Source organism: Camarhynchus parvulus, chromosome 21 (assembly GCF_901933205.1).
Source record: "Camarhynchus parvulus chromosome 21, STF_HiC, whole genome shotgun sequence".
NCBI lineage: Eukaryota > Metazoa > Chordata > Aves > Passeriformes > Thraupidae > Camarhynchus > Camarhynchus parvulus.
This window is the reverse complement of record NC_044591.1, coordinates 3,586,844-3,612,187: the sequence shown is the minus strand read 5'-3', so window position 1 is coordinate 3,612,187 and position 25,344 is coordinate 3,586,844. Positions and strand designations below refer to the sequence as shown.

The window sequence follows — 25,344 nt, the reverse complement described above, 5'->3', positions numbered from 1 at the left end:
CCCAACACCATCCACAAAATCAAAAGATTTGCTTCAGTTCATCCCACTATTCCTTCTGCTGATTTCCTGTGGGGTTCCATTTGTGTTTAATTAACAGTACCCTCGGCTTCCATCTGAATTATCCCACGTGTGTCAAGCACAAAGTAAGGAAATCTAGGCCTGACACTGCAGGCAATTTTATGGCTGTGACTCAGCTTCTGTGAGTTTCACAAGCTTGGATTTCACATCCCTTGGTGTAGTGCTTATCCTAAGATGAGCATGCAACAGCTCTACCATGGCATTAAGGGATTTTTTTTTGTGTTGTTTTGTTTTTACAGGAGATTCCTAGAAAATAGAATTTTAAAAAAAACAAACCACAAAAGAAAAACTGAAGATAAATGACAAAACAACTTGTGAACAAGTATGTTTACAGAGAAAAACTGAAAGGTGAAAAACAAATTGGCAGACAAATATACATGAAGCAAATCTTGAAAAAGATTTCCTGGGAAAAAAAAAATCAAAACCCAACAGTGCCTACATAGAGCAGAATCAAAGTTAAACTGCGCTGACATTCGTGTATGAAGGCAGAAAAATTCTTCATACTGTAGAACTGATATAGAAAGAATTTGAGTAGACAATCTAGATTTATGAAAGTTACTTCAGAGACAAAAAGAATTCCCTGGTGTAACCATTCGTTAAACTGATAAAGACTCCAAGCAGCCAAAGTAAACCAAGGGTACTTGAGCCAGCCAAGGAAACCTTGCCCCAGGTCAATTGTTATTTCCCCAAATACTACAAAACAATTCCCATATGCACCCATTTCCAAGTACTTGAGGTACTAAGGTCAAATGATTCATTTAGATGGAAAAATGTGGTGTTTTGGCTTCTTATTCTACTGATCTGTTCTGGCATCATTTCAATGCAGTTTCACACATAACTAAGAGAGCAGCTGATGAGAATTAACATGAAGATGTTTATGTCCCAAGGGAACAGGCCTGGTAGACATTTCTTGTTCCTAAAAGGCATTTTTACACCATTAGTCTCCAAATTCCAAATAACATTTTTCTCCTTCAACATATCCTAATTTGGGTATGGATTATTTTAAGTCAAATTCCCCTCCAGCACTTGGGAATAATTCTGCTATATTGAACACCTTTACTTTCCAAAGTATTTCCTCACTATTTGGAGATCTTCACTGTAAGACACACAAGCTGTGAACAGTTTGGATTTTGACAATGAACAGATCCTGCTCTACTTGTTCTGACAGAGGCTGCCAGTTCCTCCCCCTCCTTTCCATTCAAAAACCCTACCCTTGGCCCTAAATCTGGCGTTAATCACAGCCAGGCGCTGCAATTACCAACCCCAAAAGAACTCTTAATTACCAGTGAGCTTTGTGAAAGTTCCTCAGCAAATCAGACTCCTGTTTCCAAGAAAAACAGGGCAGGAGCAAGGTAACAAAGGTTATAAACACTGTGCAAAATATACTATTGATTTGAGAGACTACATGAAGACGTAAATCGGGACTCAGGCACGTAGATTAAGATTTTTTATTTATTTATTGAAGGATTACCCTTTCTTGTGATTAAAATGCTTCTTCTCAAAAAGAAATAGAACTTTAATTATAAAGTTTTATAGTGAAACATAAAAAGCATGATACTTCTAACAAATTTACATGTTCATGTAACTTTTCTTACATGTCTATTTCCCTTATATTAAGTATTTTATGATCTCAGTCCGTATGCACATACATTTCTGAAGTATTTGGTCGTGGTTTGTTTCTTTCATATATATATATATATGCAGAGAATGCTTTTTATTACAAACCAAAGCAAGTTATTTTAGTGAGTAAAGAATGCAGTCATATTTTTTAACTTAGTGAACCACCATAAATAAATCTAGAATGCTTCTGGGCTACCTTAGATGTCAGATACCAAATACAAGGTCAGTGTCTCCAATAACATTGAGTTTAATGACATGAAGTTTATTTGCACTCAGGTATTGACATTTTTTTTCCAGAGTTTTCATTTCAGTTTATAATTAAAGACATTCTCTATACAAACCGTGTATAATTTCATGACATGACAAAATGCATCAAGTATGTACATCATACCCCAGCATCAGTAAGCTGCTCATCCATGTTTTAGGAAATGCAACTTCTTTTTTTATTTAAGCATGAGAAACTCAAAAAAAAAGATGAAAAAAAAAGACAAAAAAAAAAAAAAAGACCAGCAAGCAAAACAGCAAGCAACGTGTTCCTGGGTTGTTTCAACTTCAAATTAAATGCTTACCTGAAATCTTTCAGTTCTTGCTTTGTACTGCTTTCATCTCTTTTGTTTTCTGCTGCTTCTGCATTTGCTGCCTGCTGCAGACTCCGTGTGATTGGTCCTCCAATCCTCTCTCTAGATTTTACACTGAACCTGTCTGCCTTTTTCTTACTTGCCACAGCAGATTTACTTGGCAAAACAGCTTTATTATTCCTTTGTATTCTGACGTGCAATTTCCGGGAGGCTTTGCTGGAGATTCCAGAGGAATTGTTCTTAGAAACCACCTTAGTTTTTTTCCCATCAACATGGGACATTTTAGACACTCTTACAGGACTAGAGTTCCTCAAGGATGAAGATGAATTTGGCTTTTTAGATCGCATGGAAGGTACAAATTTAACGTTTTGTTTGGATTTGAAGGAGGCAGAAGGGAGCTGGAGCTGTGCAGGTCCTGAGGTTCGTGCTCTGGTCTTGCCCAGGTGAGGCTGAGTGCTCTGCATTTTGATTTCTGCGTCCGCTGTTCGCCTGCGCTGGTTGCTGCCTTTGTCACTGTTTGCAGGTGAAGAAGCTGCACTTTTTTTGGAAGAATTCTTTTTGGAGGAGGGAGAGATGGGTTTTTTGGGGCAGCTGTATGATGCGTGCTTGTTCAAACTCCCAATGTAAGTGAACTCTCTGTTACAGTAGGGGCAGATGTGAGAGTCTGTCTCGGATGGGTTATTTTTCAGTTCTGCCTTCTGCTGAGCAGATTTCTTTTTTTGCAGGATAGCTTTCTGTACGAGCTGGTTTTTCTTTTTCAATGCACTTATTTTTAGTTTATTGGAGGACATTTTGCTAATCTCCACATTGAAATTGAGTCTTTTAGGCTGACCCATTCGTCTGAAGGCGTTCTTCCCAGGCCCAGCAATGACCACCATGCCATTCTTAGGCTGCACTGTCTGTTTCAGGGGGACTGGATTTTTTTTGGGTGTGTATCTCTTTTTATCACTAGCAGATGCACAGGCCAGTATGTGTTTGTGTAACTCAGGCATGTTATCAACACTTTTGCCACATTTTGTGCATCGAATGGCAGTAGTAAAAGTCTGTGGGATATTATGGGTTGTGAAGTTTGTTGCAGTAACTCCAATCCCCATAGGATTACGATGGTGATACTGGAACGGAGGTGGTTTAAAGCTTGGGTAGTGTTGATTGAGGCCCATACGGACATCTGGATCTTTAGATTTCACTCCAGAAGCCATTATTTTTATAGTAGTATAAAGCTCTTCAGAAGAATCATTTAGATCTTCATCTTCCTCCTCTTTTGAAGGTTCCAAAGAATCTTCTGGCAGGTTCTGCATGTGCTCTGCATTTGCCTTACTGGGGTCAGTAAAATTCTGGGGTCTCAAAGTCCCACTTTCAAATTCATGATGTGTGCACTCTTTGTCTGGATGGAGATCCCGTTGATGCTGTTGCAAATTGCACAAAAAAGCAAATTCCTTTTTACACACTGAACAAACAAAGATATTCCCTACTCCATGAAGCAGAAAGCGATGTTCTGACAAGTCTGTTTTATCCCTAAAAAGCTGTACACAGAATTCACATTTGAAGGGCCATTCTTCAGCATGAATGGATAAATGCTTCGTTAGGTCTTTAATGGAAAGAAAAGGTGATTCGCAGACATTGCACACAAAGCTCTTGTTGAAGGTTTCCTGCACTACTCCTGATTCACTTGAAGTATGAGGCTCTTCTCTCGCTTTCTGCTGCTCACTTTCAGCTTCTTCCTGTTTTATTATTGGGAGAGAACTTTCAAGGTTATCAGCAGAGGAAACAACAGAAGAAACCACAGAAAGAGGAGGTGGAGATGGAGACGATGAGGAGGAAGAGGATGAGAAAGAGGAGGAAGAGGAGGAGGAAGATGAGGAAGACAGTGTAGGGGGGCCAGGTGAAGCAGCAGAAATAAGAGGTTCAACAGAAGGGACTGGGGATGGAGAAGGAGAAACTGTAGGTGAAAGAACTGGTAGTGGGGACTGGGTAGTAGTGTTGGAGAGTGGTGAAGGACAGGAGGAGGTGTTAGTGGCACTGGCAGAGACATCTGGAATGGGTAAGGGCATGGGTGGGAGCAGGGGGGGAGGCGACGTGGCCACGGTTAACACGGGCAGGCAGGGCGGCGGGGGGGGGGGGTTGGTGGGCGTTAACAACGGGGGCAGCTGGCACACAGCAGGTGCAGCAGGTGCCTGTGGCACAGGGGAGGCAGCAGAGGAGCTGAGGGGCTGAGTGTCACTGGAAGATGCTGCTGAGGGAGCGGGATCAGTGTCGGGCTCGGCCGGAGGCTGCGGGGCCGCGCCGGGGCTGTCGGTGCCCGGCTGCTCCGGGGCTGCGTCCGTCCCGTTGTACTCGTTCAGCAGAACCTTCTGCAGCATGCACGTGGTGGGCTTCTTCTTCTTAACACCACTGCACGTCGCATGTGTGGAGTTTTCTTTGCATTCCCTAATTTCAGCATCGCTGCAAGGCTTCTTATGCACACTCAGATCTAAAACAGATTCCCAGGGAACCTGAGTCTTGCTTTTGACATCAGACCTTTGTTTCATACCGCTGGATAAATCCAGGGGCTGCTGGTTGCACACATTGCCAAAAGTTGGAGCTGCTGTCCAGTCTTTTGATATTTTATATTCTTCAAAGCAATGAGGGCTCAAAGTCTCTTTGTCCTCCCTTCCAGTCAAGCTCCAAGCAGGTGAGTTGCTGTGGCTTTCTAACTTTGGCATTTTTGAACTCCTAATATTATCATTCCACACAGTTCTTCCCTCACCTGATTTGACAAAGTCTCGAAGCACTGGACTGTGCTGTGGAGAGCTGGGAGGAGAGCTGGTCCTTCTTTTAAACCTGCTGGATACTGGAGGCAAAACAGATGATGATGTAACAGAAGGTCCTATTTTAGGGATTTCACTTGATGGAGTCATCTTCTTACTGTCCTGTGTCTGAAGAAGCTGCTTTAATTTTGATGACAAATAAACCCCTTTTTCTTTATGAAAAGGTAAGCTTTCTGTTGAAATGCTAAGAGGAAGATTTAAAGAACTAGTAGGAGTTATAGGTTCTGGGTCTATTTCAGTTTTTATTTTTGGTACAAGAGGAGGGCTGGCAGTTCTTCTCTTTTTGGATTCACTGCTCCCACTGCTAGAGGGTTCCTTAGGAGGTTCATTCACATGTGTTTGTGTAACCTTTAAATTTGTGGAAATTTCCACTGTGACCGGACTGATTATACAATTCAATCCATACAAGTCTGCAGAGTTGGACTCCATCTGAATCACGTCACAATTGCTAGTGTTGCTGTTGGACTGAATTTTCCCATCAATATAGTAATTTAAATTCTCAGAGATATTGCTGGATATATCCATAAGATAGACATCATCTCCTTCACCTTCCTCTTCTATTTCTGTGCTCGCTGTGTACACACTCTGGACTGCTGGGGCTGGCTCTGTTGGGAGAGGTGGCTCTTCAGTGAAGAACCCTTTTCTCCTGACACCTTTGGGAATAAGATGACGCTCGTGAACCCTACGCTGATGCCTCCTCATGTTGGTGTGAGTACCAAAAACCTTCTTGCAGTATTTGCACGGATGCAATTCTTTGGGCTCCTTATTCTCCTCGGCAAACGCGGAGTTTGACATTTCCTGGGAAACTTTCTCAGAATCCAAGACAACAGAGTCCTGCACAAGACTGGAAACATTCAGGTCATCTTTAAGACCATCATCCACAATCACTTGGTTATCAGCAACATTATCCAAGTGTTGTGAGGAGGTCAGTGTGAGGAATGGTTTCCTTTTGGGCCCGGCCTCGTGGCGTCGCTCGTGCCTGCGCCTGTTGATCTGAGTGCCGAAGGCTTTCCCGCAGTAGCGGCACTTGAACGCGTGGCTCAGGGTGGAGATGTGGATGTGCATGTGGCGCTCGAGTCCTTGCTTTGTTGTAAACTTCCTCTCACAATGCTGGCAAGGAAACATGAATGTTTCCTGAACATCACCGTTGGATTCCCCCTCTGCTTTTGGAATTTTCACCACGAGTTTTTTCTTTGGAGAGCTTTCTGGAGATTCCTCTGATGTACTCTTTTGTTCTTCCATGGAGTCCAACTTTTCTTCACATATCAAAGGCATTTCAGCATTTTCTTTAGGCATATTGGTATCTTCTATCTCCTCTTCATCCTCCTCTTCTTCATCCTCCTCTTCATCGTCATCTAAATCATCTGATGCACAGTTTATGGCTTCTCCTTGTTTGTCTTCAGTTACCACTTGTGTTTCGTTGGTGGGACTGGGGATCATCAGCTTTGGAAGGACATCCTGATTTACCATCTCCTGAATCACAGCTGTTTGTTCCAGAGACAGCACAGCAGAAACAGAAGGAGTTTCATCTTCCTCTTTATGACCTGGAATACAAGAGTACAATAAAGAAAATATTTTTACCAAACACTTCAGGAGATATTTTTACCAAACACTTCAGGATGTGCTACACCTTTCTTCTCATTTTTTCTTCTAGCACAACATATCCAACATTCCTGACCCAAGACAATATCACCACTTCTCATTTATTTACTCGTGTGGATGGATGTTTTCCTGCATGCAAGTCCTACCTATCTGTTCTCAGGGATATCCATTGCTGAAGGAAAGAAGGCCAGGGTGGATGGGGCTCTGAGCAACCTTGTCTAGTGAAAGGTGTCCCTGCCCATGGCAGGGGGCTGCAAGAAGATAACTTTAAGGTCCCTTCCAGCCCAAAATCTTCTCTGATGATTCTGGGAAAAGACCTTTGCTGCCAATCCCCACAATGCTGCCTAAGTGGGTACATTACAGAGCAAAAAATCCTTCTCCATTCCTTAGCTGGGCCATAAGACACCTGAGCAGTGGTGCCAGCAGAAGGGACAACAGAGGGAAGGAACGGAAGAGTTATGGGTCAAAAGAATTATGAGTGTCTTTTTCCCCCCTTGGTACTGACTTTGTTAATTAGCAATAAATAATGATCATGAAACTAAGCTCCAAAGACACTAGAATAAGGATTTTGCTCTGCTATTATCTTCTAAGGAGTTTGTGTTTATGTCTCAATTTTGTAGCACATTAATTTTCCCTGTGGTCAGAGCTGCATATTTAATGACATGCCTCTAATAGCCAAGTTCCTAACTAGTAAAACAATTGGGGCAAACAATACAAACATGTTCACTTTGCTACAGTAAGATAAGCTGCTAATGTACTAAACATGACAAGCATCCTTTGCTTCAAAAAGATAAAAAGAAGGAAAAAATAAGACACTTGAGAACTCACCTTCTTTAGAATCCCTCATATCTGCAGAAGTAGAATCCAAATCAGTCTTTTTCTGTTTTGTATCTGCTGCCTTCTTCCCCTTGTTTTTACCTTCCTGAGTCTTCTTCTTTCCTAGTGGGAAAAAAGCATTTATTATTCTTGCTTAACAATTTTTATTTGTCATGTATCAGTGGCAGATTTAAACCCTCAGCTTTGGAGTATAACAAACTCCTGTAGAGACCCTGTAGGAGAACAGACAGCATTCAGGTAAAAAACTTCAGACACTGAAATACCTTCCTCACTTTCACAGCAAGAACAAACTACCTGTCCAGGATTAAGCACCTCACATCATGCAGCTACCCAATGCCTTAATATGGCCACTAAATTCCTGTATCTCACAGAAGTGTATGGAAAATAGAAAATCTCTTCATATACTATTAATCCCAATGTTAATTGGAAGACCTTACAAAACAGAAACCCATAGAGGTTTATTTTCATTGTATCAACATTCTGAATGATGAGAAGAGTTATGATAAAAACAGCGAAGTAATAACATCATGAGAAGAGTGAAAGCAGCATGAGCTTGACAAACAGGGCAAAAGCAGTACAACCAAATGAGATGGAACTGGGTAACAGAAAATGCTGAAGGTATTTGGATGGGTCCTGACACAAACACCACTTTCAAGTTACCACTTTCTGTCAGCAAAATGAAGAAGGATGTACTAGTTGCAGAGGATGATGAACACAAAAGGGCATTATATGCCAAGACCTGACCAGTACTGTAAGATGTAAACACACTGAAAACTTCATTTTCCACTCCACTACAAACTACTGCTGAGTTTTGCCATTAATGTTATAGATTCAGGCCTATAACATACAGGAATTATGAAATGGGGTGTGTAATAACAAATGAAATTTTATGGATTTTCATTCACTTCACTGCAGACTGTAGTCTCCACACAGAATACAGAAACCACTGAGACTCCACAGTTCTACACACAACTCTTGGGAAGAAATGTCCAGAAGCAGCAATCCCAACTCCTCCTGTGCCCCCTCTAACACACAAAATGCTACTTTATAACACACTGCCCCTTCCCTCTGATCAGAAATGTCCATCACAGCCCTAAATCCATTTCCTAGTTAGAAGCACATTCTTCCACGTCACAATCCTGTCAAACTCCTCCTTTTTACCCCTTGAAAAAATTTTTCCCATCCTGAGCCAAGAAACTGAAATGCCTTTAAAAAAAAAGCTCCTCTGTTCCAGGAAGTTCCAAGTACACATAACCCCCCAAGAGAACAGCTCAGACAGCCTCAGCTTTAAAATGAAACACTTGTTTTGATTTGAACAAACTAAATAATTATCTATATTTCCTCTCAAGGAGCTCAGATTTTATAGGCCACCCCCAAATTCCAATGTGTTTCAGTATTATGTATATAATAAACCTTTTTTATTTCTTATCTAATTTAACAGATTTTAGTCCTATAACCTGACAATAGTCACTCAGACTGAATTTTTGTCACCTTTAGACAAGACACACACATCCTCCCCAAAGTGAACTAGCAATTTTCTCTGAATATCCTCAATTATTGTTATGATGCCCAAGTCTAACCTGCCATAAAGGACTATCCTGGATTGTTTGAGCAACTCCACATTGAATTTTGCTTTTATACCAAAAACCTGTGACTGTCAGAAGATTTAGCACATACTTGGGTGCTCACATAGGCATGAGGAAGTTAAAGCACATCTTTCCTTGCATGACAAGCTACTGAAAGTCCAATTTAAACACCATTTTTTTATTATCAGCATCTCTAATGTTCATAATTACAACCAACACTACACCAAGATCTGAGCATGAAGGATACCAAAGTAGTTTCCAGAAGTATCTCCCAAGTCACTTGAAATTCTCTGGGAATGTTCAGTAACACAATCCAACAGTTCCACTTCTAGGGAAAAAGTGGAAATGTAAGATTTCAACACATTCCTAGGACTCAAACATGCATCACAATACACCTTATGAGCGACATAAGAAATCATACATAATTCCTAGAACCTTAAGAACTCAAATTTTTTGCAAACCACTTGTCATCTGAAGACCACTCTCAGTATCTTGACCCCTCTCACCTGCCAAACCTGACATGTGCTCAGACACTTTTTCCTCCCACAGTGCAATTCTGTATCTAACTCTACAGTAGCCCTGAATTTCAGCACAACAACAGGTTACCACCCAAGTCTTCAAACCAAGACCAAACTAATTCTTTTTTCTAACTTTATTGACCATATACTGTGCTCTTTCAAGGGTGAGGTAAAGTATGAAAAGGCACCAACACAAATCCCAAGCTCTAAAGCATGCAGATATGTTTCAAAGTGTCATCAGTTTATAGAATATAAAATTTATAGTACCTCAAATCCAATGATAACCTGAGAAATCACTACAAAAGCAGGATTTTCACACAACATCAAGGTACTTGTGTCACATACCTTATGCTACTGATGGAAAGCAGAGCATTTGCAAGTTCTGCCAGTCCTAAAAAGAGATGCAACTTGCTCATGATGTAACCTGTTCCATGATACAGCTGGAGATGTTTCAAGTTCTTGGCCTTTGAGCACTGATGCATTTGAAGAGAGGATTCACCCAAGCACCCAACTCACCCTTTCTCTAAACAGTGAACAAACTTCTTGTGCACACACAACATTTCAGATGTGTCAGATCAATTTCTGCCACAAATCAATGAGAGACACCAAACCATTGTAGATGGCTTTAGTTTGTTCATCCTCTAGGCTGCAGCTTTCTTTGAAAAGGTTCAAAGAATTCACTGCACTGAAACACGACAGTGACTGCCCCAGATGCACAATTTCATGGTCCTGACCATTCAACAGCACGTGCCCAGCAAGAGAATTTAAGAGCAGAGTAATAGGTGATACTTCACTGCTATGCTCTCCCAGTTTTCATATATCTGGATTTCAGAACCTTTTGTAAATGTCTGTTGATAGACTTTCTCTCATGAGTTCTCAAAGTGCTTTTAAAATCCATATGAACTGGAATTTTCTTCCTGCACATTTCCAATAAAAACACAATCTACTGCTGATATAAAGGGTATCAATGAGTAGTTCAAGGCCTGTCCCTTGGTTTTCTTATTGTTTCAGAGGTCAGGAATGAACTGAAGCCTGCAGGAGGGGAAATGCTCTGAACACAGAACCTGGTGGAAGCCTGAGTATAAGTACACACGTGCACTTACCATCAGGTTCCTGAAGGGTCCTACATGGCTGCTACTGCCAGCTGGATCCTCCACTTGGTCTAAACAAGAAAGATACAGGAATGAAACACAGGGAAAGTGAAATGGAAACAATGACAAAAGAATAAATGAAGGGCAGAACTTAATATGTGTGTATGTGCTTTAGAAGAATTGTAAAAGAAAGATGCAAAGGAAAATGAATGAAATAAACAGATGGAAAGTAGGAACTTGTCTGTAGTGATGAAGATCAAAAGAGGAATTCACCAATTTGTAATTTGTCTTGCAACTTTCAATAGGGCTCCTTTTTCTCTCTACTTCTGCTGGAAGATGGCTCAGCCTTCACACCTTCACAATCCCTTTGTAACATTGCAACAGGCACAGGAGAACTCATGCTACTGCCAATGGCCAGGTCATCAGCACTCCCACTAATTCTGGAGCACTTCAGATAACAACAGAGTAACAGTGTAAGAGAGAAGTAATCTTTATTTGCCCATCCTTCATTTTATTGATAAAACCAAGACACCTCTGAAGAACCTACAGTTAGCTGGGCTCAGACTTTTGTTGTTAACCAAACTACTAATGGGATTATTAAACCACAGAGTTATTTCTGGTGGGATGGAATAAGCCTTCTCAAAAGCTGGGAGGGAAGACATTTAACACAGTCTTTCCATACACTTGGAGCTGAACTCTATAATTAAATATTGCTCAACTGTACAAGATGCCATTGTCTTTAATAACCTTTAACTGCAGCACCAAACATGTTCACAGCTGAGATCATAAAGTAAGAAGGACATTCACATCTGAGCTCAAACACTGCTTCAATCTCTTACAGAAATACATGTGGACACTTGTCTCCCCAAAATTCTTGGGTCAATAAGGGAAAAGAATAATTGGTATGAACTGAAATTACTATTACTTCTTTGAGATCTGCAGCCAACAACTAACTGCAGTCCAGTAACACACCCAGACCTTACCCATGAGTGCTAAAAAAGTACCACAGAAACCTGCCCAAATCTCAAACCTACCACAGAAACCTGCCCAATCTCAGACCTACCACAGAAACCTGCCCAAATCTCAGACCTACCACAGAAACCTGCCCAAATCTCAGACCTACCACAGAAACCTGCCCAATCTCAAACCTACCACAGAAACCTGCCCAAATCTCAGACCTACCACAGAAACCTGCCCAAATCTCAAACCTACCACAGAAACCTGCCCAAATCTCAGACCTACAACAGAAATCTGCCCAAATCTCAAGTCTCCTGGTAAACAGTGGAGAAGCTCTCTCAGAGACCCCCTGAAAACTATTTTTTAGAGGACAGACAAGGGCAGCACTTGGCAAGGCTGTGGCTGAAGAGAAAAGACAAAATGGAACATTACACTGACAATGCCACACAGTTTCATGTGTGAATCACAGTGTAATAACAAACTCACCAGCTAACCCCTTGGACCTGGTTAAGATTAAAGTCTGCATCAATCCCATGCAAGAGCTGCTACAATTCTATAAAACAACTTCTAATCATTTTCTCCTATTGAAAAAAAACTAAATCAGTACTTTGGCATTAAAAAGAATTGAATAAAGATTAAGTGAATATTCAAGTTAAACATTCTGTTGGAAAAATCAGCATAAAACAACTGCACTATCATTTCTATATTCTTTTGATTAATGAATTTTGTCATACTTTTAACAACTTGAATTTTAATTTGAGAAACAGCTTGCTGTGCACCAGAATTCATCTGTTCTTGTATCTAGAATGCTGGTTGATGTCATGTTTTTCAAAATAAATTCCTTAAGCCTTCAGACCATCAGTAAAAATCTGAGCAGTTGTTTGTTCTGCAGACAGGCCAGAACACACAAATGCCTTTTTCACACACAGAATGCTATATCCAAAAGAACAGCATAACTTGCTTCAAAAAATTAAATCCAAGTTGCATTGGCTGGAGGTGCTCAACAAAATGCAAAAAAATGTTGCAGTGACTCCTTAGAACCTTGTCCAACTGTGAATGGCACAGCACATGGGTGTTAAAGACCTTATATATTTAGTAAGTTGGATTCATTATACAGTAAGGTAACTAGGCACCAAAAAATGCTGTTTAATTCAAAATGCTCATTATTAATATGTGAATAATAAGGCTGTTCTTTAAATATGTTTCTCTCTTCGCACTTAGTTTTGCTTTTTGTTTGTTGGGGGCTTTTTTTGGGTTTGGTTTTTTTTTTTTTTAGTTCTTCCATTATTCACAAAATCTTTCATTATTCTCTACCAGCACTTGCTCACACAGCAGACAAATCAAAAAGCACCTGGCTGAATAAAGGGCAACACTGCTGTGTGTTAAGGGCTGCTCTGAGCCACTGAGACTGCCAAGAACTCCCAACATTCAGGGAAACCTTGTAAGCACATGTCTGATATATATAAAATGAATGTATATGAGGATTATTTCTATAATCAGGAGGATTACAGAAATTTGCCAGAAACATGACCTCAAACCCACAAAGTTATGCAAATATTTTATTCCAATGTCTAAGCCAAGAGCCACATTTCAGAGGAGACAGCCCAGGCTCCCTGCTGCCCATCCAGCACCTGGCTCAGTGTCTCACTCACAGCATCCACCAGCTCCTAGATTCTGCTAATTAAATCCTTTTTAAATTGCTGTCCAAAGTTTTAAGTGATCTAGGATAGCTGAGGTTCAAAATGTCACACTACAAATTACAGGAGAAAAAGGAAGCAAGAGTGAAAACAGTAAAAATCCTGGTATTAGGCTAAGAATAAAAAGATTGCAACCTTGAAAGAAAAAGCCCCAACAATTCTTATTTCAATCTTATTTAAACAAACATTGCTTAAATGTTGTAACATCAATTTCTTCCACAATATTACTGTTAATATAACAATATCTCAAAGTTCCTTTTAAGTACTTGCAGTTAAGCACAGCTTTAAAAGGATTCCAGCAAGCTTAGCTTGGAACTCCAAGTACCTCTGAACAGACACACTCATTACCTTGGGAGGGAATGGCTTTGGAACCCTAAAGCTCCCATGAAACTGCTGCCTACCAAGTGCTCTGGAGAAAAACACCCTTGTACTAGCAACAAAACAGGCTCCAAAACCCAAACAGAGGCTTCCCAAGAGCCCACAGCTCAGAAATTCCAATGCTGCCACAGAACACCTTTGGTGATGATTTCTGAGTAATTTTTCCCCACAATCCACAAAAAGCTTTTAATTTTTGTTTCTCTGTCAGTGTAAGATAGATACCCTGTGCTAGGAGCATTTCCCACTTTGGCTACAGATCATCCCAAGCACTGGTGGTAGATACACATGAAAACCTCCTTTTTCAGTACTGAATCTTGCTAAAATGAAAAATTTTAGAGGCAAAGTCAGCATATCCAGCAAGTTTTAGGGTGAAATTCAAGCCACAGATCAATTTTTTAAACACCTCATTAACAGAGATGTCATTTAAATGTAAATGGCTCCACACACAGTACCATTAAGAGGCCTATTTCAACAGTGCTGGCAGGTAGGTATGAAAACCTGCAGAAAAAAGCAAAATGGAAAAGCTTTTATTACCCTGTTTTCTTCAATCTGTCATCATTTTAAGTATTTGGTGGAGTGCAAATACTTCTTGCAATGCCATTATAAAGTTACCAGATCCAACTCCTTTGTGTAGGCATAACTTTTATTGTTAAGCAAATGAAACAAAAACAATCACAAGAGAATTTTAACCTCCAGCTCCTGAGAACCACAAGAATATTTCAGAGCTGCAGAGGATCATGGTTCTGTACTGTCAATCTGCCCAGACCTAATATATCAAATAAAGCTGGAGAGGAAGAAAAGATACAGCTATATAGTACAGAAAAGTCTTGTGAATTATCTACAGATTATGGGCAAATGCAGTGAGCAAAGGTTTCTCTGTAATTTTTTCCAGCAGAACTTGCATCTCTTCTTCCATAAAAAGACACTTTCAAGCTTACCCAGTAGGAGCAGGAGAAAGAGGAAGCCAAACTTCACAGCAATTCTATTAATACCAAACTGTTGTATAAGCCTAATGCTACCCATTAACCATCATTGCACTCACAAAGAGCACATTTTAATGACTGCATTTTCCAACCACAATATAAAAGGGGTGATGAACACCTTGGGAAGGTGTTTCAGGACACCTGAAGAGGTACATGCTCCACACTGTGCATGAACTATTTGTACCAAGCACTAAATACACTTTTTGCAGGAAAGAAACTGAGCCATGCACTGACAGAGACTGTTAAAGTGACATTTGCATAACAGATGAACTTGTTGCCATGGAAAGCATAGGAAAATTCTGAGCTGGGCTATTTAAAACACCAATTTCTGCAAATGTTTGGCAAAGTCTCCACTTTAATGATAGCACTGAAGATCATGTTACTGTGTCTCACCACAAACTTCTGGAATTATGGCAGTCAGCACAAGAAATGTGAGGATGACACCACAGGTGTGCCATGCCAAAAGAAATGACCCAACAGTTTGTAAGGAGCAGAAGGGAATCTATTGCCATTATACAGAGTTAGGGGGATAGAAAATTTGACACTGTTCACAAATTTCAGATAAACAGATTTTAAAAAACTGGTGAAAAACTCTGAGTGGGAAGCCTGTGTTAAATGTGTGGGATTAAACCAATCCCTACCAGCTGAACTATGAGCTGTCTCTAGTCTTCTTCATACAAGTTAGCTTTTGTAAATTAAATTATGTACCATAACTTTGTACCAGACAAGAGACAAAACCAGTTCATACTGTCTGTCAGAGTATGTCATCCACTCTTGCAGCATCTCATTCCAATCCCCAACATGTTCTGCCTTCTGACTAACCTGAGTGCACATCCCAGGAAGTCTTAAATTTACAGACTACAAGACTTATAATGACTTAAGTAGTACAGAATGTCACCCAACAATTACAAGGCATGGTAAACAAAGGTTTAATTCCATGCAATTTTAACCCACACAAGAGCTGTGATGGAACAATTAAGTATAAATAATTAAATGTAGAGCTTTAATCCTAGCAAGATTTGAAAATGTTATTTCTGCCCTTACGCCAAAATTTCTAAAACAGTAGAAAGGGGACAAAAATATGGGACCAGACTTGCTCTAGACTTGCTCAATCACTCCAACTCTTGGTATATTCCTGCCTCCCCTCATTCACTACAAATTCCCAGCAAGCTGCTCCATGGCTGCCACAGCTCCCACAGCCAGCCCAGGACAGAAAACATGATGAACATTCTTCTCTGTACTTCTATTCCACGAGCTTTTGTTTTGCTAAGCATTAAGACAAAAGCAGCAGCAAAAGAAATGTCAGCTGGCACACACACTTTCCAGAAATAACTGTTCTCTATATTTAGCCAGTTTTTATTTAAAATTCAGATAAAAATAGAGCACCCAAATTGTGTATTTAATACAGAGAATGTCTAAATTTAAATCTCTGCTTTAACCAATCAGAGCTTTTATCTAAGCCCAGAAAATGTTGCTTCCAGTCACTAGAGCTTGCTCCAAAATGTTTGTGAAATGAAGTTACTCTCAAATAATTAGAAATATCACCTATATTGACAGCAGCATTTAAAGGTAATGCAAATGAAAGCCTTCACACAAATACTTGTACTTGTAAAGCAAGTTTAAAATGAACACTACTAGATCAGTCTGCCTTTATCTGTAATAAAACCCCAAATATTTGTCATGGCCCTATTTGGATCACTGAACATTTGAGAGGATCACATCAAAAATATCTGTGGTTTTAGCTAAGTTACCTTCAAAAGTAACTACTTAGGCCTTTACCTGCCATTTTATTCTGCTCTTTGACAAACCAGGTATGTTCCAATCCAGCAGCAGTAACACAAATAAGTGACATTAAAAAAAAAGAATATAAAGAAAGGATTTTTGAGTCCACTGCAGACCCAAAGCCCTTCTCACACAGCTGATCAAGGTGGTGCTTTGCTATCCACAGCAATTTTGCCTCTATGCCACACAAGAAACGCTGTCACTGCAGGGAAAACCACAAACCCACTGATCCAAATGTTAGCCTGAAGAGGGGTGCTGGCTTTGCCTGGAGAGCACAGCTGCACAAAGGCTGCAATCCCCAGGACAGGGCTGCCTTTGTGTCCCAAGGAGCCCAAGGATTACTGTAACAAGAGTCCCCACCCCTGAGGAAACAGGAGCAAAGCCTCTCACAGACAGGGCTCCCACCATGCTAAAGCTCCCAGGGATAAAATTAAACCCCTCACAACTGCACAAGGTCACACTCGACATTTGCATTGACAGTCACTCAGATTTGTTCTGCTATTATTTTTATTTAAATTTGTCATGTCATTTATGGTTACCACGTCTGCAACATGACACTGCTCAGAAATTTTTCTCCAAGTATTCCCAGTAAAATCACCCCTCTGTGTTTTACAGTGTATTTCACCCACTCTTTGACATCCATCCCCAAATTTCTTTCCTTTAACCTTATTCTATTTCTTCAGTACAACCTTCTTCAGTACTGGTAGGTATGCAGTGTTTTTCCACCGGTCCCCATTAAAAATATTACAGCATCTTCTCAACTGGGTCTCCAACCTAACAAAGAACATTAATTGTTAATAACCAGCTCCTGTCAAAACATATCTGCAGCATGAAAACTCTGCTTCTCTGTATCTGTTAAATTTGGAAATATTCATCTCCTTCCAGCTTCAGAGTGACAAATCCAAGGTCATATGGCAGAATATCACAGCAGGTCCTTTACAGAAGTAGATAAATTAGGATAATACTATGTTGACATTACTATCTAAACTCATCATTTTAATGTACAATATGGTCACCAAATTATTTTTATCTGCTGGGAAATTGTGGAAGATTTGCTTCACTTCCTTGGGGAAACAAAGTGCTTCATTCATTTCAGCCACAGCCCACTGATACTTTCTTAGAGAAAGGCTTGTCAGCCTTCTCTGATAACATGAGATACACTGAATTATATTTCCAAAGGAACTGTAATCCTCCAGTTGCCCAATCAGTCCATTTCTCAAAAGGACTGTGCTACAGGACAACAGCAACAGTTGGTGCTCATGTTAACAAGACCAACAACAGAAGTTCTAAATTTATAATATGCCCCAAACCAGACAACAGCAAGTTGCCATGTGCTTCATGTGTGACACCAAGCAAGGTCACAGGCTCATGAAGTTATTACAGGGAACAGCAACTTCTTCCATTTTTCAAACAGTGAAAACAAATCTCAGAGCACAAATGTACTTGTCTTCTGCTCAGTTAACTGTTACTTGTGAGATGAAAGTTTAATTTGATCTAAATGGGTTAAAACTAGAAGTTTTAGTACAACTAAAACAGACTACAGAAATAAAATGTCACTGTAACATAACTTGGACAATTTCTGGTAGGGAACCAGAAAATAAAACCAGCTCTGGCATCTGAGTAGGGAGACACCCAATAGTTCAGGATTTGAGAGCTATGAGCTAAGTTTCAGCACAAAGTCCACTTTGCTTTTGCAATCCTGACAAGGGTCTATAGGATCAGAAACACTGCACTTGCTGCTTTTACCTGCAACTTGAAAGGGAATATTTTGCAGCAAAGTCAATTTTTTCCCCAACTTATTGCCACTTGGTGAGACCTCCTCCTTGGGAAAAGCCCAAGGAGAGTCTCCAGACCTGGCTAAGGATCCAACTATGGCAAAGGTGGGGTTTGAACACTCTGATCCCATTTCCCAGCTGGACAGGTCAGCTCCCACTGCCCTGAGCTGCTTTACTCCACAGCTCACAGGCTGCAGTTCTACTGGCACCAACACAGGGAAGTGTGCATTGGACTCAGCCCTGAATAATGGTGATGCCTGAGAAAATGTTCCCAAATTTCTATGAATTAAATCACTTTTACAAACATCAGTCACATCGTTTCTGATGGACTGCCAAACAAAACTAGATCTGTATCTGAGGAGACTCCAGTGAGGCACCTGACTCTCAACAAGAGTTGCAATAATGTATAGCTGACTACTCATTTCCATGGCATTTTGCAGCAATAATAATCAAGATGATGGATTTTCAGCTATTATAATACTCTCACTAGAATAATGTTATGTCAATCAGCACATTAATAACAGTGCCTCTCTGAAGTTCTGCAGCATTAATCATAGTCAATCAAAAGCTCTCACAGAACTCTGATAACAAAGTGTAACAACAGAATTAACTCTTAACAGCTGGTAAGCCCCTAAGTGCTCAGAAAGCTTCATCCTAAATAACTCTCAAGCACTGGTGATCCAAATAAATATTGTGATTTTCCAGGGGAAAAGTGTATAAAAGGCAAGTAAATACTTCTAGAAAATGGTCATACATTGCCTAATTTCTTAGCTACAAATGCCACTGAATCTTGTTTCAATAACTGATAATAAACCCAAGCAGAAAGTCAGTCTGCTGGAACATTAAAAGGCAAGCAAACACTTCTAGAAAATAGTCAGACATTGCCTAATTTTTTAGCTACAAATGCCACTGAGTCTTGTTTCAGTAAGTGATAATAAACCGAAGCAGAAAATCAGTCTGCTGGAACATTTCCTTGAGGAACTCAACACAGCAAGTGTAGAATTCTTCAGAACAGTCATTCCTGTCAATCTGTGTAAGGCTCTTGGCAGGAATGACAAAATAAATTGACAGATTGAAAAAAATAAATAGACTCTAGTCTTGCAATCGGTTTTTCTTTTTGTTCATTTGAAAAATATACAAAACGGTTAATAAATAAAATATAAAATTTCTTTGCTATTTTGCAGGTTTGTAATGCAGCAATGTGGGAATCTTCAGAGGTGACAAACACAAGTTACCTTCTGAAGGAGATTTCAATTAAAGAGCTCTCAGCCACTCACTCAAATGGAGTCTGCATGTCTTCCATGAATAAAGCAGCTACCAAAACTTTGTGTGCACCCTCCTGAAGTTAAGTTAAACGTGCTTGTTCACCACTGCACAATAAACTACATGGGGCATCTGCTGATAAGACCTCACTACAAGATATTCCCTGTAAATAATGCAAGTAAAATAAATGGTCAATGCAAAATTATGGTAAATTGCAATTAAAAAGTTCCGTACAGCTAATGATACAATATTATTCACATTCATTCTGATCTAATGTTTTGAAAAGATAATGCATTAAAAAAAATATAGAGAAAGGCAACAGAAACTATTAAGAGATACACAAGATTCTTACTACAAGAACTTAAAGCCCTCCCTAAATAAAAAGACGGTTCAAGCAGGAGACAAATAAAATAAGAATACACTGAAAGTCAATAACTGACTTTACCTTGCATCCACCATAATCCCCAGAGCCTCCAACTGGGAAAGAAACCCTGAAGTGGGAGATTGCACAGGAGGGTCAGGAAACCACAGAAAGAGCAACAGTGGCTGGTAAAGCCTTGGCTTAATGAGGGAACACAAAGCAATTCAAGAAAGGATAATTCATGTGAGCAAAAGGCACCCAGATTTACTGAGATGTAAGGCAGGCAGTAGCTCATTGAGTTTGTTCTCTTATATTCTGTAAGCAACAGGTCAACTCTAAATCACTAAATATTGAAGGAACAGAAAACAAAAGCACTTGTTTGTCTCTGGAAAACAGTGCCAGTCTACTCTGCAGGAATTCATCCCCTTCCTATTTTGGAGCAAATCCTCCAAATCTATCCCAAAGCTCTTCCCTAAAAAAGCAATCACCAAATTTTCTCCACATCTTCTACACAGAAGTATTTAAACAATTCTATGAGTCAGAAGAAAATGGTCTAAGAAAGTCTTGGAAAATCCCAATACAATAAATATTTCTACAAGGAAACCAGTATTTCAATAGCAACTTATTTTCAGGAAAATCAAAACAGTATTTACTAAGAAAGGAGGAGAATTTCCAAATGCAGTGGATTATTTTTAAAAAAATAGCAGCGAAATATCAAACAGCTTTTCTTCCAGGTCACTCCTTGCTTCAAAGCTAATCCTGATCAACTGAAAGAAAAAATGGATTAATAATAGAAAGTTGCCTGGTGCCTTATTTCACTTCCCACTGTGGATTATGTAACTGAAGACAGCATTAGCAAATTTGCTGGGAATTGCCACAACTGTGGTCTAGATATATTTTACTTTTTTAACTCGAGAAAAGCAGTCTAAGGAAGTGTGACTAAAAATGTAAAAATTCCAAAAAAACACAGAACACTTTAGAATCAGAGCTACCAAACAACCCAAGGATTTTTATTCTGTTAGGTAACTACATACATCTGCTTTAAGCAGAACTAAGTTAGTAGCTAGAAGTACAACTTGTAACAACCATGAAGGCCAGATTGTTATTTTAAGTCAAACACAAAAACCCCACAGAGATAAAGTAACAGAGTGTGCAAGGTGCTTGTAGTACTTCCAAAAGTTTATACTTAAAAACACAGAGTTTAAGGGGCCAACACAGGCAACTCAGGGCTGAATTTTTTATTTTCTTAAATACAGGTAATTTATTTTTTAATTCCTGAAATAAAAGCTTATTTTTCCCCCATTCTTAAATCCATAGGCAGGAGCAAGGCTGGAATGAGTGACACCAGTTTCACTTGGCTGTTCTGAAAGTCCAGAGCAGCTGTCCCAGGAACTGGGGGCACTGCTGCAGAGGTGAAGATGGGAATTTAAAGTAATACAAGTCTCCCTTTCAAAGGCCCCCATTTATGGGGGTTAAAAGAAAACTTGCACTGCTTAGAAGACCCCAAATGCCTGAGTCACTCTCCAGACAGATGCTTCCATCAGAGACATGGTCCCTTGGCATCCCAAATGGTGCTTCTGAACTGGAGTTGTATAAACCTTATTGCAAATCAATGTGATTTGGGGAAATCAAAGTCAATTCCATTTTAAGACTTTGTTCCAGATGATCTTGATGACTTCTTCCTTCCTCCATTGTCTTTTCCCAGTCATTGGTTAGGAAATTTTGAAGCCTTGAGCTCCTATCTGAGTTTTTCATTAAAGTTATTGAAAATAGAGCTTAGATAACAATATCATTTCATGATATCCTTGCTACAAATGCACAACTTGCACATCCCTCTATAAGCTACATTCCAACTCATACACAATCATTTTTCTTGCAAGCTCTTTTCTGTTTAGAAACAAACTTTTAAACTTAGTCAAGTACAAACCTAATAAATTTGGGTAACTTAAAGAGCAGACAATCACAGCATCACTTGATCATGATTTCCATTTGGGATGACATCCAAGATGGCAATCCAAGGCCCACCTTTTATAAACAGGATGCATATTTATGGCACTCTCACATACAGCTCATTATTTGGAACTACATGAGAATGCCTAAGAAATTATTAAAAAAAAAAAACCCAAAACTGCAAGGATTTCTACTATCACAGAATTTAACCTGTTTATTTCATCCCTACATGTTCATGTTCCCCAGCAGCAATCTGACACTGTTTCAGCAACAGTCACACTTTCAGACAAGAGAAAAAACACTGACTTTCAGGATTACACAGTTTATTTACATGTGAGAAGCAGAAGCCTGAAGTTGCACTTTGCATTCAGCCTGATATAAACCAAGGCACAATAATTATTTCTAACAGCCAATAACTGATTTTAATTCACCCACCTTCACCTCACACTGCCTCTGGGTCAGTTATTATGAGTACCCCTACAGGTCATGCTCTGCCTGAAGCCCAGTAAGAACTATGGGAAGCAGCAACACTAGTAATAGAACCATTTAAGGTAACAAAGCTTTAAAAGATTTATTAGCAATGGTTTGAGGTTTTAAAACCACACTGAACAATCACCAGGGGCTGTCCAGGACACAGGTGACCCTGGTGCAGGTGCTCTGCCTGCACTACAATAGCAAAATATTTCAGGAGTTGACACAACTGTGGCTGAGAGGTCACTTGGTTTCACAACCCACTCCAGCTGCACTATGCAGCATATGCTTCTGGAAGAATGAAATGGAATATTTCCCCCCATGGAGAGCCTGATAGCAGCAGTGCAGCTCCCAGGAGCGCCCACAGCTCTCACTGAGGAGCCCCAGAGCTGCTGGACACGAGGGGAACACAGAGAGGGCCTGAGCACCTCCAGAGACAGAAACAAGCACAGGAAAACAAAACACTGTCCTCTTCTCTCCCAAAAAAGGCTGTTTCAGAGAAATTACTCGAAGCATGGAGCAAGAAAAGCTTTCATCCTGAGTAACATCAGTGTCTTTCTTCCTTCAAAACCAGACTTTTGATGTGCCACATAATCCACAACAGAAATGAGATTGTAGCTTTGTTTGATCACACTTTGGAGCCTATGCAGCCTGAAAGCAGACTACAGCCTGATAAAAACATGGGATATCTTTATGTATGACCATCTATTGATTAGTCATCTTTTCCTTAAAAAAAATACTTTAGCTACTGAAAAGTTACTTTTTTTCAGAAAGACTGAGTCTGAAGCCAGAAGCTTCATGTGCTCTTTCTAAAGGAAACAATGTTGATGTTACTGCTCACTGCTACAAATTATTCCTGTCATATGAAAAGCAAGAAACACCTGGATGACACAATAAAAAACCAACACTACTCCTCTCAAGGACACATGAGCCCAACTTGCAAAGTGAACCCAAGCTGTTCTCTTTTTAATTTCCTTAGAAGGAGAATTAATGAAAGATCTTGTGCTAATGCATTTGATTGAGCACATTTCCCTACAAGCTTGGCAGGCAGCACATTAACTGCAACCTGGGAGAAACAATGATAAACATTTAATAACAACAACAAAAAATTTCAGAAAATGCAAAAGAAACAAAAAAACTAATCTCAGCTATTGTTGGCCATGCACTGACAGCTGCTGGCTCTGAACTGTGTAGTTAAGGCAGCAGTAACAGCTTGGTTCTGATAAAAATCTCTGATGGTACCCAGCTTCAAGTTCAGGTTTTCCTTTTTGCAGGTTGCATTCCCATCCCTCTCAATACCTTGCCAGCCTACTAAATTTCTTTCTACACCTCAAATGCACATTAGGAACATCACACTGTTCCAATGCATGAAAGCAAATGCAAAGAGTGCTTTTTTCCTCCAGGATTCCTGAGCTGCTGTGCATGGTAGAAGGAAGATGTAGGAGATTTATTCCAGCTAAGAAAAGCTACAGCCAAGCCAGGCAGGAGCCATCAAACACCAACACCTGGGGACTACAAAGCAGTTTGAATGCAGAACACAAACCCAAAACCATGCAGGAGGGAGATGGGGACCTGGAAGAAATGCCAGGTGCCATCCTAGATCCACCTAAAGCAGATTATGGTCCTTGTGTCAGGGATCATGGCACACAGGGCAGCTCAAGGTCAGGGTGAGCAGCTCTGTGGGCACCTCCTGGGCAGCTCCAGGCTCAGCCACATCTCACAGCTTCAGCCTCTGCCAACTCAGGCTGACTCACAGCACAGAGAATTCCACCCTTCATACAGAGAGAGGATTTCTCCAGCAACATGAACCTGGGGGAGCAGTGAAAGCCTCCCCTGACTGACTGGGTAAAACAGCCCATTTTAAATACCTGTGGGATGGGCACCTCTTCTGTCAAGGGCTCATTACACAGATGGCAGAACAAGGTGATCTGTCAAATGAAAAATATCTAAACTCTAACCTAAACCATCTATCTAATATCTAACTTATGTTCAAGCATAAGACCTAAGATGCATTAAAAATTCAAAAGGATATTTGTTTTACTGAACATAGAATAATCAAAAGTTTTATCTAATAACTACATGGTCTGTATCACTAAATCATAATATACCTCTCAAATAATGTCTTGTCCTGTCATTCCTAAGGTATTGAGCTGTCACTTTACTTTTCTAGACACACTCACTCACAGTTGTTAGAATTTAACAATTCTTACTTGGTTATTTCTTCTCTATATGTAAGATAACAGTGTGCAACTGTATAGGCCAAAATAAAATTTAAAAATAACCATGATACATGGTCTCTATCATAATACACCTCTCAAATAATGTCTTGTCCAGTCATTCCTAAGGTATTGAACTGTCACTTTTCTAGAAAATGTGTTCCTAAAGGACACACTCATTCACAGTTGCTAGAATTTAACAATGCTTACTTGGTTATATTTTCTTCTCAATATGTAAGTGTTCAACATAGGGCAAAATAAAATTTTAAAAATTTATTGATCTGTTTAGGTCACTAATGAATTCAAATTTCACAATCCTCTGGAGGAGCTCCTCTAGCAAGTTTCTTAAATTGCTATTTAATTCAAATATTAACTTATACTGACTCAATTTTTCACATGCATAAAGTTAATTCACAAAAAGTCTTTCTCCTCCTATCTTTTTTTATCATATAATCAGAACTATCTACTTTTAAATTAATTACTTTTCAATCATGTTCATCATAATTTCCTGTATTTCCCCAAACCTCAAGTCTAGGGTTAAGAAGCATCCCCATCCAAGGATACAGCTGAATCTACAAAAGCAGAGATATGAGCAGAAACCATTCTGGCATCCTCACTGCAGCTACTGCTACCAAATCTGCAGGGAAAAGAAGTGTATATTTCTTGAAAAAAGATTGCTGTGAATTGCAAATATTAGCAGATGTTACAACAAACACTAAAAAACTGAGAGTAAATGCAAAGTAAAAAAAAAATCCAACGAAACCTGTGAAAAACAGAACTATAAAATTTTAAAA

At 39.7% G+C, this 25,344-nt stretch overlaps 1 protein-coding gene across 2 annotated transcripts in view; it reads right to left on the bottom strand.

The window, feature by feature from the left end:
* Positions 1-1,508: 1,508 nt before the first annotated feature.
* PRDM2 (PR/SET domain 2) overlaps positions 1,509-25,344 on the bottom strand; it is a 47,906-nt gene continuing 24,070 nt past the window's right edge. For both annotated transcript variants that reach the window (XM_030963630.1, XM_030963631.1), the window contains 2 exons: positions 7,514-7,624; positions 1,509-6,627 (listed from right to left, as the gene is read on the bottom strand). In XM_030963630.1, coding sequence (XP_030819490.1) covers positions 2,264-6,627; positions 7,514-7,624 — 4,475 coding nt within the window. In that variant the 3' untranslated portion in view covers positions 1,509-2,263. The remainder of the gene's footprint in view (positions 6,628-7,513; positions 7,625-25,344) is intronic.